Source organism: Sus scrofa, chromosome 2 (genome assembly GCF_000003025.6).
Source record: "Sus scrofa isolate TJ Tabasco breed Duroc chromosome 2, Sscrofa11.1, whole genome shotgun sequence".
Lineage (NCBI taxonomy): Eukaryota > Metazoa > Chordata > Mammalia > Artiodactyla > Suidae > Sus > Sus scrofa.
The window spans coordinates 79,603,739-79,616,440 of NC_010444.4; the positions used below are offsets into that span (position 1 = coordinate 79,603,739).

Sequence of the window (12,702 nt, forward strand, 5' to 3'; positions counted from 1 at the left end):
TTCCTGGCTGTCCCTGGGGAGGGTGCTGCCAGCCTGTTCGGCTTCTAGAGCAAGAGGGCACTAGAGGCCCCAGGTGATGCTGAGCTTTAATTTATGACCAGTGCATGTCCTGTTCCCTTCACACATGGGAAACCACAACTAGAAATGACTCATCAGTAGCTCTCACTGCAGTGCCTGCAGCAAACTGCAACTCTCATGTTTGTTTCTTCAATTCAGCTAATTAGAAATAGGAGCCCAGAACTTCCTTCTTTGTATCACTTATGTCCCCAGCTTGGTATACCTCAATAATTTTTTTTTTTGGCCTTTTTTCTCCATTTCTTTTTTGTTATTGTTGTGGCAAAATACACATATTATAAAATTAACCATTTTAAGTGTAAAGGTCATTATTAAATACATTCATAATACTGTGTAACTATTACCACCATCCATCTCCATAACGATTTTCATCTTGTAAAACTGGAACCCTATCCCCATTAAACAATGATCCCCCATTAAACAATGATCCCTCATTCACTCCTCTCCCCCACCCCTGGAAACTACCTCTCTACTCCTTATGATTTTGACTCCTCTAAGCACTTCATATATGTGGGATCATACAGCATTTGTCTTTTTGTCACTGATTTTTTTTTTTTTTTTTGGTCTTTTTAGGGCTGCACCCACGGCATATGGAAGTTCCCAGGCTAGGGGTCGAGGGTGCGCTGTAGCTGCCAGCCTACACCATAACCATAGCAATGCCAGATCTGAGCCATATCTGCGACCTACACCACAGCTCATGGCAACACCAGATCCTTAACCCACTGAACTATGCCAGGGATTGGACCTGAGTCTTCGTGGATACTAGTCAGATTATTTTCCACTGAGCCACAATGGGAACTCCATCACTGATCTTTTTTTACTTAGCATAATGCCCACAAGGTTCAATCATGCTGTAGCATATTGCAGAATTTTCTTCCCTTTTTAAGGTGATTAATATTTCATTGCATGTTTATATTACATGTTGCTTCCGTTCATCCATTGAAGGGTATTTGCATTGTTTCCATGTTTTAGCTGTTATGAATAATGATGCTATGAACATGGGTGTACAAATATTTCTGAGTCTTTGCTTTTAATTCTTTTGAATGTATATACCCAGAAGTGGAGTTATTGGATCATTTGGTAATTCTATTTTAAATTTTTTGCAGAACCACCATATTATTTTCCACAATGACCGCACCATTTCTCATTGTCAGCAATAGTGCATGTATATATATTTATTTCATATTCTTTCCCATTATAGGTTATTACAAGATATTGAATATAGTTCCCTGTGGTACACAAGTAAGATTCTGTATATCTATTTCATATATAGTAGTGTGTATATGTTAAGCCCAAATTCCCAGTTTATCCCTCCCTCACTTCCCTGTTGGTAACCATAAATTTGTTTTCTTATGTCTGTGAGTATATTTCTGTTTAAAATTAGTTCATTTTGTATCATTTTTTAAGATTCCATATATAACTAATATCATAAGATCTTTGTCTTTTCTGTCTGATTTACCTAGCATGATAATCTCTAGGTCCATCCATGTTGCTGGAATGAACACTGGGGTGCGTGAATCTTTTTGAATTAGAGTTTTTTCTTTACTGACTATATGCCAAGGAGTGAGATCACTGGATCATATGGTAACTCTATTTTTAGTGTTGGTGTTGTTTTTGGCCATGCGCAAGCATGTGGAGAGATACCATGGCAGCAGCCCATTGCCACTGCAGTGACACTAGGTGCTTGAGAACTGCACCACAAGAGGATTCCTCTATTCTCTATTTTCAGTTTTTTACTTTTTTCAGTTTTTTACTTTTTTTTTAGTTATAGTTTTTTGTTTGTTTGTTTGTTTTTTTAAAGGACCGCACCTGCAGGATATGGAACTTCCCAGGCTAGGGGTTGAAACGGAGCTTCAGATGCCAGCCTATGTCACAACCACAAGAACACTATATCTGAGCCACGTCTGCTCCTGTGCCACAGCCTGTGTCACGACCAGATCCTTAACCCACTGAGCAAGGCCATGAATTGAACCAGCATCCTCATGGATGTTAGTTGGGTTCTTAACCCACTGAGCTACAACAGGAACTCCTAAAGTATTACAGTGTTGGGGTAATTTCCACTGTACAGCAAAGTAAGTCAGTTATACACATATATACATTCTTTTTTTTTTTTTTTTGTCTTTTTAGGGCCACACCCGAGGCATATGGAGATTCCCAGGCTAGGGATCTAATCAGAGCTGTAGCCGTTGACCTACGCCAGAACAACACCATCAGATCCGAGCCACATCTGCAACCTACACCACAGCTCATGACAATGCCGGATCCTTAACCTACTGAGCAAGGCCAGGGATCAAACCCTCAACCTCATGGCTCCTAGTCAGATTCATTAACCACTGAAACACGACAGGAACTCCTATATACATTCTTTTAAAAAATGCTTCTCATCATGGTCTATCCCAAGAGAATGGATGTACTGTATAGTTAACCCCAAACTCCCAGTCCATCCACTAACCACGAGTCTGTTCTCCATATCTGTGAGTCTATTTCTGTTTTGTAGATAGGTTCATTTGTGCCATATTTTTGTTTGCTTGTTTTTGTATTTTGTTGTTGACCATCCTGAGGCACATGGAGTTCCTGGGACAGGGATCATATCTGAGCTGCAGTTGCAACACTGTGGTGACCTGGTATCCTTAACCCTGGGCCAGGGATTAAACCTGCATCTTGGTACTCCAGAGATGTTGTTAATCCCATTGTGCCTCAGTGGGAACTTCATGTGCCATATTTAGATTACACATGTAAGTGATATATGGTATTTGTCCTCCTCTTTCTGACTTACTTCACTTAGTATGGTAATCTCTAGTTGCATCCATGGTGCTGAAAATGGCATTATTTCATTCTATTTTAATGACAGAATAGCCTTGCATTGTATATACTACCATATCTTCTTAATCCATTCATCTGTTGGTGAGATATTTATGTTGTTTCCATGTCTTGGCTATTGTGAATAGTGCTTCAATGAACACAGGAGTCCATGTATCTATTGGAATTATAGTTTTCTTTGGATATATGTCCAGGAGTGGGATTGCTGAATTCCTTTGTTATAGATTAATTGATCATAAGTGCATAGGTTTATTTCTGGGCTTTCTAACATGTTCTATTGATCCATGTATCTGTTTGGGGAGGTATCATACCATTTTGTTTTGTTTTTTTTTTTCTTCTTTTTCCTTTTTTTTTTCTATTTTTTTTTTATCATACCATTTTGATGCCTATTGCTTTGTAGTACTGTCTGAAGTCAGGGAGCCTGATTCCTCCAACTCCAATCTTCTTTCTCAAGATTGCTTTGGTTATTTGGGGTCTTTTGTGTTTCCATACAAATTTTTTTTTCTAGTTCTGTGAAAATGCCATTGGTATTTTGATAGGGATTGCATTGAATCTGTAGATTTCATTGGGTAATATGGTCATTTTAATAATATTAATTCTTCCAATCTGAGATCACAGTGTATGTTTCCATCTCTTTGTGTCATCTTCGATTTCTTTCATCACTGTGGCATTAGTGAATTCCTCCATCACGTCACACAATCTTTTTTTTTTTCTGGTTGTGAGAATAATTAAGATCTAGACTTGTAGCAACTTTGAAGTTTATAGTGCAATGTTGTTGACTGTAGTCACTGTTCTGTGTATTAGATTTCCAGAATTTGTTCATTTTCTAGTTTCAAGTTTGTACCCTTAAACAGCATCTCCCAGCTCACCCAGCCACCCACCAGCCCCTGGGAAGAACCATTCTGCTCTCTGTTTCTACGAGTTTGGCTTTTTTTTTAGATTCCACATACAAGTGATATCATATCACTGTCTGACTACTTAGATTCGGTAGAATGCCCTCATTGTCCATCTATGTTGTCACAAATGGCAGGATTTCCTTCTTTCTCATGACTGAAGAATATGCCACTGTAATTTGGGGTATTATCCCCTTGACCCATACGGATGGTCCCTGCATTAATAACAGTTCAGCTTAGTTTTTTGACCTGACAGTGATATGAAAACGAAACACATTTAGTAGAAACTGTACTTCAAATTTTGAATTTTGATCTGTTCCTGGGCAAATAATATGAGGCACAATTCTCTCTCAGGATGCTGGGCAGCAGTAGTGAGCTGCAACTCCCAAGTCAGTCACCAGTCCGGAGGTAAATAACCGATACTCTACATTATACTGTGAGCATGGTGAGGGTAGGTGAGGCTATGCTATTATGCTCAGTACGTTCAGGATATTAAATGCATTTTGACTTATAATTTCAATTTATGATGGATTTATCAGGGTCTAATCCCATCATTAGTCGAGGAGCATCTATACATGGTTTACAAATATTTTCCTCTATTCCATATGCTGCCGTTTCATTTTTTTCATTTCATTTGCTCTGTAGAAGCTTTTTAGTTTGAAATATTCCAACTTGGCTCTTGGTCGCAACCATGGTTGAAGAACAACCTCAGGTCGAATTGTTCGTAAAGGCTGGCAGTGATGGGGCCAAGATCAGAAACTGCCCCTTCTCCCAGAGACTGTTCATGGTGCTCTGGCTCAAGGGAGTCACCTTCAGTGTCACCACTGTGGACTGAGATGGTACAGAAGCTATGCCCAGGGGACTGAGATGGTACAGAAGCTATGCCCAGGGGGACAGCTCCCTTTTCTGCTGTACAGCACTGAAGTGCACACAGATACCAACAAGACTGAGGAATTTCTGGAGGCAGTGCTATGCCCTCCCAGGTACCCCAAGCTGGCAGCTCTGAACCCTGAATCCAACACAGCTGGGCTAATATTTGCTAAATTTTCTGCCTACATTAAGAATTCAAACCCAGCTCTCAATGACAACCTGGAGAAGGGACTCCTGAAAGCCCTGAAAGTCTTAGACAATTACTTGACATCCCCTCTCCCAGAAGAAGTGGATGAGACCAGTGCTGAGGATGAGGGAATCTCTCAGAGGAAGTTTCTGGATGGCAATGAGCTCACTCTGGCTGACTGCAACCTGTTGCCAAAGCTCCACATAGTACAAGTGGTCTGTAAGAAGTACCAGGGATTCTCCATTCCGGATGCGTTTCGTGGAGTGCGATACCTGCGCAGTGCCTATGCTCGGGAAAAGTTTGCCTCCACCTGTCCAGACAATGAGGAGATCGAGCTGGCCTAAGAGCAAGTGGCCAAGGCCCTCAAATAAACCTCTCCTGGGGCTCCTTCTCCCCCCTCCTCCATTTCCTCCACAAAGGCCCTAGGTGTTTTCCACATGGCTATGCAATGGAAATGGACACACTCCAAAATGGGGCAGTGGGCAGAGAATCCAGGAGCATTTGTGCAGGGTGGGGCGTGGGGGTGAGGAGAAAGGATGGGAGATCTGGGTGAGATTTTTATTGTGGGGTGGGGTGGGTAGGATGACGTTGTTTCAGTAATAAAATACAGAATGAAAAAAAAAAGAGAAATATTCCAACTTGTTTATTTTTGCTCTCGTTGTTTGTGCTTTGGGCGACCTTTTCAAAAAACCATTTCCCTGGGAGTTCCTGTCATGACTCAGTGGTAACGAACCCAGTTAGTATCCATGGGGATGCGGGTTTGATCCCTGGCCTCACTTCAGTGGGTTAAGGATCCAGCATTACCATGAGCTGTAGTGTGGGTCACAGATGTGGTTCAGATCCCCTGTTGCTGTGGCTGTGGTGTGGGCGGGCAGCTGCATCTCTGATTCAACCCCTAGCCTGGGAACTTCCATGCGCAGCAGGTGCAGCCCTAAGAAGCAAAAAAACAAAACAAAACAAACCCCTCAAAAACCAAAAACCAAAAAAACATTGCCCAGATTAATCTCAATTAGCTTCTTTGTTTTCTTCTCAGAGGTTTACAGTATTAGGTAAGTAAGTGTAAGTCACTAATTCATAATGAGTTAAGTTTTGTGAGTGGGGTAAGGTAGAGTTCCCATTTCATGTTTCTGCCTGTGGTTACAGAGTTTTCCCTATATCATTTGTTGAAGAGAATATCCCTTCCCCTTTGACTATTCTTGTCTTCTTCGTTAAATATTAGTTGACCATGTATGGGGTGGTGGTAGTTATTTCTGGGCTCTCTCTTCTGTTCCATTAGTGTGTTTCTATTTTTATGCTATATGGTACTGTTTTCATTACTCTAACTTTGTCATACAGTTTGAAGTTAGGAAGTGTGATGCCTCCAGCTTTGTTCTTAACCCTCAAGATGCTTTGGCTATTAGGAGTATATTCTGGTCCCATATAAATTGTAACATTGTGGGGGGTTTCCTGTGAAAAAAATACCATTGGAATTTTTTTTTTTTTTTTTTTTTTTGTCTTTTTGCTATTTCTTGGGCCGCTCCCGCGGCATATGGAGGTTCCCAGGCTAGGGGTGGAATCGGAGCTGTAGCCACTGGCCTATGCCAGAGCCACAGCAACGCGGGATCTGAGCCGCATCTGCAACCTACACCACAGCTCACCGCAACGCCCGATCGTTAACCCACTGAGCAAGGGCAGGGACCGAACCCGCAACCTCATGGTTCCTAGTCGGATATGTTAACCACTGCATCACGATGGGAACTCCACATTAGGATTTTGATTAAGGTTGCATTAAATCCATAGATGGCTTTGGGTGTTATGAATATTTTAACAATATTTTCTTCTGGTCATGAACACCGGTATCTTTGTATTTGTTTGTGTCCAGTTCCTTTAACCAAAATCTTATAGTTTTCATTGTACAGACCTTTCACTTCTTTGGCTAACTTTATTCCTAGGTACTGTTTTGTTTTGTTTTGCTTCTTCTTTTTTTTTTTTTTGTCTCCTTAGGGCCACACCTGCGGCATATGGAAGTTCCCAGGCTAGGGATCCAATCGGAGCTGTAGCCACCAGCCTACACCACAGCCACAGCAACGCAGGATCCAAGCTGCGTCTGCTACCTATACCACCGCTCACGGTAACGCCAGATCCTTAACCCACTGAGCGGATCCTTAACCCACTGAGCGAGGCCACGGATGCTAGTCAGGTTCGTTAACTGCTGAGCCACGACAGGAACTCTCCCTAGGTACTGTTTTGAATGCTATTATGAAAGAGATTCTTGGTTCCCAGGCTAGGGGTGGAATTGGAGCTGCAGCTGCCAGCCTATACCACAGCCACAGCAATGCCAGATCTGAGAGGCCAGGGATTGAACCCAGTCCTCATGGGTACTAGTCTGGTTTGTTACCACTGGAGCTCCAGTTCCAACAGTTGTTGAATCTTTAGGATTTTGCATATATATGCAAGGTCGCATATTCTACAAACAATTTTACTTCTCCTTTCTGATTTAGATGGCTTTTTTCTTGTCTGATTTTTCTGGCTATGATTTCTACTACTGTGTTGAATAGGAGTGGTGAAAGTTGAACTCTGGTCTTGCTCCTAATTTTAGAAGGAAACCTTTCACTGTTGAGTATGGTATTAGCTGTAGCCTTCACTTAATGGACTTTATTATGTTGAGGTGTTTTCTCTATACCCAGTTTATTGAGATTGTCATGAAAGGATGTTATATTTTGTCAAATGCATTTTCTGGATCTATTGAGATAATCATGATTTTTATCTTTCCTTCTGTTAATGTGGTGTTATCATACTTAGCGATTTGTGTCTGTTGATCCTTTCTTGCATCTCACAGGTAAATTCCACCAACATGTGAAACTGCATTGTTTCCTTATTTTTTTAAAAAAAGAATACCAAGAAATGTGGGGAGATAAAATTTTTTTTGGCTGCACCAGTGGAACTTCCCGGGCCAGGAATCAAACCCTCACTGCTGCAGTAACCAGAGCCACAGACAATGCCCGATCCTTAACCTGCTGAGCTACTAAGGAACTCTGGGGAGATAAATTCCACATACACCCGTGATTTTGCCCTGCAAAATCTATATATGCAAAAACTAAAACTATCTCCCAGTTTAAGAGACACCAGCTTTGATATTTAAATTTATTTTTATTTTTAATTGATGTATATTTGACTTACAATGTTAATTTCTGCACCAGAAATTTTTTCATTACATTAGGCTGGGAAGAAAGAAGTCAGGTTCTAACTATCTCCTCTGTTCTAACTAACGGGATTTAGTTGTTCTCCAACCGATCCAATGGCACCAACTGATTCAGGGGCACCAACTGATTCAGGGGCACCAACTGATTCAGTGGCAGAGAAGGTTGACCACTGTGGCTGGGGGCTGAGGTTTGGAGGGAGATAGGCAGGAAACAGCCATGGACTTGACTGTGGAAGGTTCATGTGCCAAGGCTGTGGAAGGTTCATGTGCCAAGGCTGTGGAAGGTTCATGTGCCAAGGCTCCCATCTGGGTACCTGAGGATGCTCTACGTAGACCACATGTGCAGGAGCCCAGAGCATCTCCTCATAGGTGGGGCGCTGGTACTCGGGAGGTAGGAAGTTGGCCTCTTCTGCACAGGGGGAACATGAGAGATACACATGAGAAACATCACAAGGACATCACCAACCCTCCTTCTGAATCTTTGTTGCCTAGTCTGCCCCAGGGGTCCATGTCTATTTGAAACCAGGCCATGAGCAAAGTCCCTCAAAGTCACTGCTTTGAGGACAGAGAGGAGAGAAGGACAGGTAGGTGAGTGTTCAGAGCATTGAGTCCTTTGTGCTGTGTGCAGGGAGAACCTGTAGCCAGGGACCAGTCCCATCATGCTGGCTGCTCAGGAGACAGTGCAGTGTCTGGGCTAGCTGATGCCACTCACTCAAGAACCATGGAAGATGCATATTAAGAGACAAACCTGAGTTTTTGTCCTCTTCTCTGTGCCCCAGGATCCTGTGAAGGGTCTCTCCAAAAGGACATGGCAAGGGTTCATGCCTTGGTCTCTGGTTGGCTTCATGAATGGTCCAGTATAAGTCATGCATGTTTATGAGCATCTGGAGACACTTTCTCCTGCCTTTATTAATGCCTCTTTGCTTGAGATGCCTGGCAATTATTCTTGATGCCATGTGATAATTCCTCCTCAACTTCTCACATTCAAGCAATTCCCATTCTTGTAGGAAACTCCTGATCTCATAGTCACTCCAAGGTTTAAAACACTGGTCTGGAAACGAGAGGAATGTAAATGCATGTAAGTGTGCTTTGGCACAACTTACCTGCATACTTGAGGGGTTTCTCAGAGACCCTCCCTTGGCACTGACAGGTCCAAACATGACTTTTTCCAGTTTACAGGAGGTGACAGAACCTTACAAGAAGTTGAGGCATTCATCACCAACCTGAGTCCTAATGCCAAAGTCATTTAGTCACTGAATGGGTCTGGAAGCACTGGAGGGCTTGACGCTGTTCCAGTTGCATAAGTTATTTCAGAGAACATTGACAGGGCTTTAATGGTTCATTTACTGCCTGGGAGGGGCTGTCTTGAAGAGGGGCTCACTTCCTTCCCACCCCCTCCCCCAATGGGGCCTTTTACTGCTTTGGGTCCCAGGGCTGGGGGCCGGAACAGGGGATAGAGAGCTCCCAGGACCCTCATTGGGACTGCCCCCATCTGGGGTCTGAGATGAGCAGGTCAGACTGGGGAAGATGCAGGAAGCAGAATAGATAGAAAGTTTCCTCTATTTAAACATGACTGAGAGCACCGAACCTGAGGCACCTGAGGGATTTTCTGCTCCCTGGGTTTCTTTTCCCTTCTCCAGTTCCTCAGGGTGGATAGCAATTTCAGTCTGAGATGCCACTTCCTAATGGAAAAAAAAAAAAAAAAAAGAGAGAAAAAGATGACTACTGACATAGTAAGTCATTCTTACCCACTTACCTGTGATTGCTTAAAAAGTAGCCAATCACAACATTGAAAATAAAAATCAAACCATCTTAAATCTTAAGAGCAGATCTAGAAAACATATTCCACAATGATAGAGAACATCAGTTGCAAGCTGTTAACCAAGGAGTCATTTCTTTTCTTTTTTTGTCTTTGTCTTTTTAGGGCCACACCCGAGGCATATGGAGGTTCCCAGGCTAGGGGTCCAGTCTGGAGCTACAGCTGCGGGCCTACACCACAACCACAACAACGCGGGATCTGAGCCACGTCTGCAACCTACACCACAGCTCACGGTAATGCCAGATCCCTAACCCACTGAGCAAGGCCAGGGATCGAAACCTGAAACCTGTTTCCTAGTCGGATTATTTCCACTGCGCCACGACGGGAATTCCCCCAAGGAGTTATTTCAAACCCAGGCAGTGTGCTCTCTTTTTCTCTCTTGCCTTGAACCAGGAGAGAGCTGGAGGAACTACTGAACCAAAGGTTTTCAGACAAGGGACAACAGCAAGACAGGACAGTGGTTTGAAAGCAAAACCCAAGTGAAGGGGGATCTACAAGGGCCACAGCAGAGTGCCCCAGGGTGTCCAGACCTTAGAGCAAGGGAAGGGATCCAAACAGAGCCTGGGTGACCAGGCTGAGATTTTGGAGGAGTGAGGCTGCTGGATATCACCTATTACAATGACAAGGACAGGACAAGGAAGCTGCACAGGAAACAGAGAGATGAGGGAACTCTAAAGACTTACAGGGAGGTAGGGAGGTCCCCTGTCCAAGGGCAGATGAGCCCATGAGTGGGCAGGAACTTCCTGGACTGGGTAAAAGCCACTGGAAGGGAACAGGCTGGGAAATCCCTGGGGTCACTCAGGCAAAGAAGAATCTTTTCCCCCTGCAGCCAGAGTGGAAAAAACAAAAACAAAACCAAAAAATCCTTATCCAAGGGGATTCATATATAGAGTGCTCAGAAAGGGTATTGCCTCAGTAGTGGGGCCAAATTATCCAGACTGGAGCCGCTTCCGGCCCCGGCTAACAAGGATTCAAAACAATCCTCAAAAGGCTCAGTTAAACTGTTTCTGAGGACCTTCTCTGCGCCAGAACAGAGCCAGCTGGTTAAAGGAACACAGAATATCCAGCACCAAAAAATGCACAGTGCTCATCTCCTACCTAGAATTACCCAGCATGCAGCAAAACAAAGACAGTTCGTCACTGGCAGAACATCGATCCATTGACCCCAGAAATCATGCAGACAGTAGAATTCTTAGAGAAGGACTTTAAAGCAGCCACCAGAAGTGGTCAAGCCATGGAGAGGAAGTACGCACATAAGGAGATAATAGGAAGATACAAACAGCCTAATGGCTAGAGATGAACGAAATACTGTGGACTGAGCTGTGCCTCTGTGCCCTCTCTGTGAAATGACTATAGTCATAACACCTTCCAGCAGGCTTGCTCTGAGGATTAAATGAGTATTTGCAAAGAACAGAGAAGAAATCAGGCATCTTTTTTTTTTTTGCTTTTTAGGGCTGTACCCTCGGCATATAGAGGTTTCCAGGCTAGGTGTCCAGTCGGAGCTGTAGCTGCCAACCACAGCCACAGTCACAGCACAACTCGAAGTCCCTGACCACTGAGCCAGGCCATGATTGAACCACTTCATGGATAGGAAGTGGTTCATTTCCGCTGAGCCACAATGGGAACCCCCAAGCATACCTTTTAAGGTACTTATAAAATAAAATAAAAGACAACCCAAACACTTCCACAAACACACAGGAAACTGCTTCCCTCCAATTTACCTCCATTTTTATTCTCGAGTTTTCTCTGCACCAACAGGGCCTAATCCGAGGGCTGAAGAGAGCTGGCACTTTCTCACCCTTGCTGGAATGGACTTGCTGAAATTCAGATCTTCAGATTGGGGGTCTCCTGAAATGTGTCTGCTCCTCTCTGCTTCTGGCAGTCTCTGAAGCCCTTGGAGGTCCTGGCAGCTATTAAATATCCTGAGTGTGATCGAGTCAGACCCACCCAACATACTCCCTTTGGATTAACCAAAGATAAACTAATTTACAACTTTTATTACAACTGCAAAACCCCTTTAATGCAGCACCTGGAATACAGTTTGATTGGATAACAGGGATAGGATTAACTAGAGACTAATACTGAATTGACTCCACTATTAACTCCAAGGATCTCTCGGTCTCATGTCCTCAAAGGCAAAGTGAGAGGTTGTGACTTCTACAAATGTATCACCCTCCCCTCCATGAGTTAGAACTAGGGGGTCAGGGGAGCCCTTTGGATTTGGCCCAGGGACTATGTGTATCAAGCAGAGGGTGGATTCAGTGGAGGGTTAGGGGCTTCTGCTGGTGGGGTGGTCATGGGTTATAGAGAGGGATACAAGGAGCCTCCATGAAAGACTTAGTTTAGGGAGGGGAGGGGAAGGGGAGACCAGAGCTTTTCTCTTTATAAGAGAAAAATTTTTAGAAACCTGTTTATGCTGAAGGAGGGGCATGGGGGGTTGGGGGCTTATAAATGGAGCAACTAAGGATGGAAGAGAAGGAAGGTGCTTAGGATAGATTGTCATCAAGAATGCCTGGGATTTTTTGCCCTTAGCATCTCAGATGTAGTCTAGGCTACTATGGACCTTACTGAGAATTAATTTTGAATCTTGGAAACTATATAAGAATCATCCACGAATTTACCCATTGCTTCAGATTTATGGTGTTTGTATCATGACAAGACAGGGGAGTGCATATACACTGAGTGGTACCATCTTTTTTTTTTTTTTTTTTTGTCTTTTGTCTTTTGTCTTTTTGTTGTTGTTGTTGCTATTTCTTGGGCCGCTCCCGCGGCATATGGAGGTTCCCAGGCTAGGGGTTGAATTGGAGCTGTAGCCACCAGCCTACGCCAGAGCCACAGCAACGCGGGATCCGAGCCG

At 43.5% G+C, this 12,702-nt stretch overlaps 1 protein-coding gene and 1 pseudogene across 1 annotated transcript in view; one reads left to right on the forward strand and one right to left on the reverse strand.

Moving 5' to 3' along the window:
- Window positions 3,598-5,469, forward strand: LOC100620596 (annotated as a pseudogene).
- LOC106507314 overlaps window positions 7,990-12,702 on the reverse strand; it is a 58,589-nt gene continuing 53,876 nt past the window's right edge. Inside the window, exons 4-6 of the mRNA XM_013987544.2 lie at window positions 9,615-9,708; window positions 8,775-9,077; window positions 7,990-8,435 (exon numbers count right to left, since the gene is read on the reverse strand). Of these exons, the coding sequence (XP_013842998.2) occupies window positions 8,086-8,435; window positions 8,775-9,077; window positions 9,615-9,708 (747 nt within the window). The 3' untranslated portion in view covers window positions 7,990-8,085. The remainder of the gene's footprint in view (window positions 8,436-8,774; window positions 9,078-9,614; window positions 9,709-12,702) is intronic.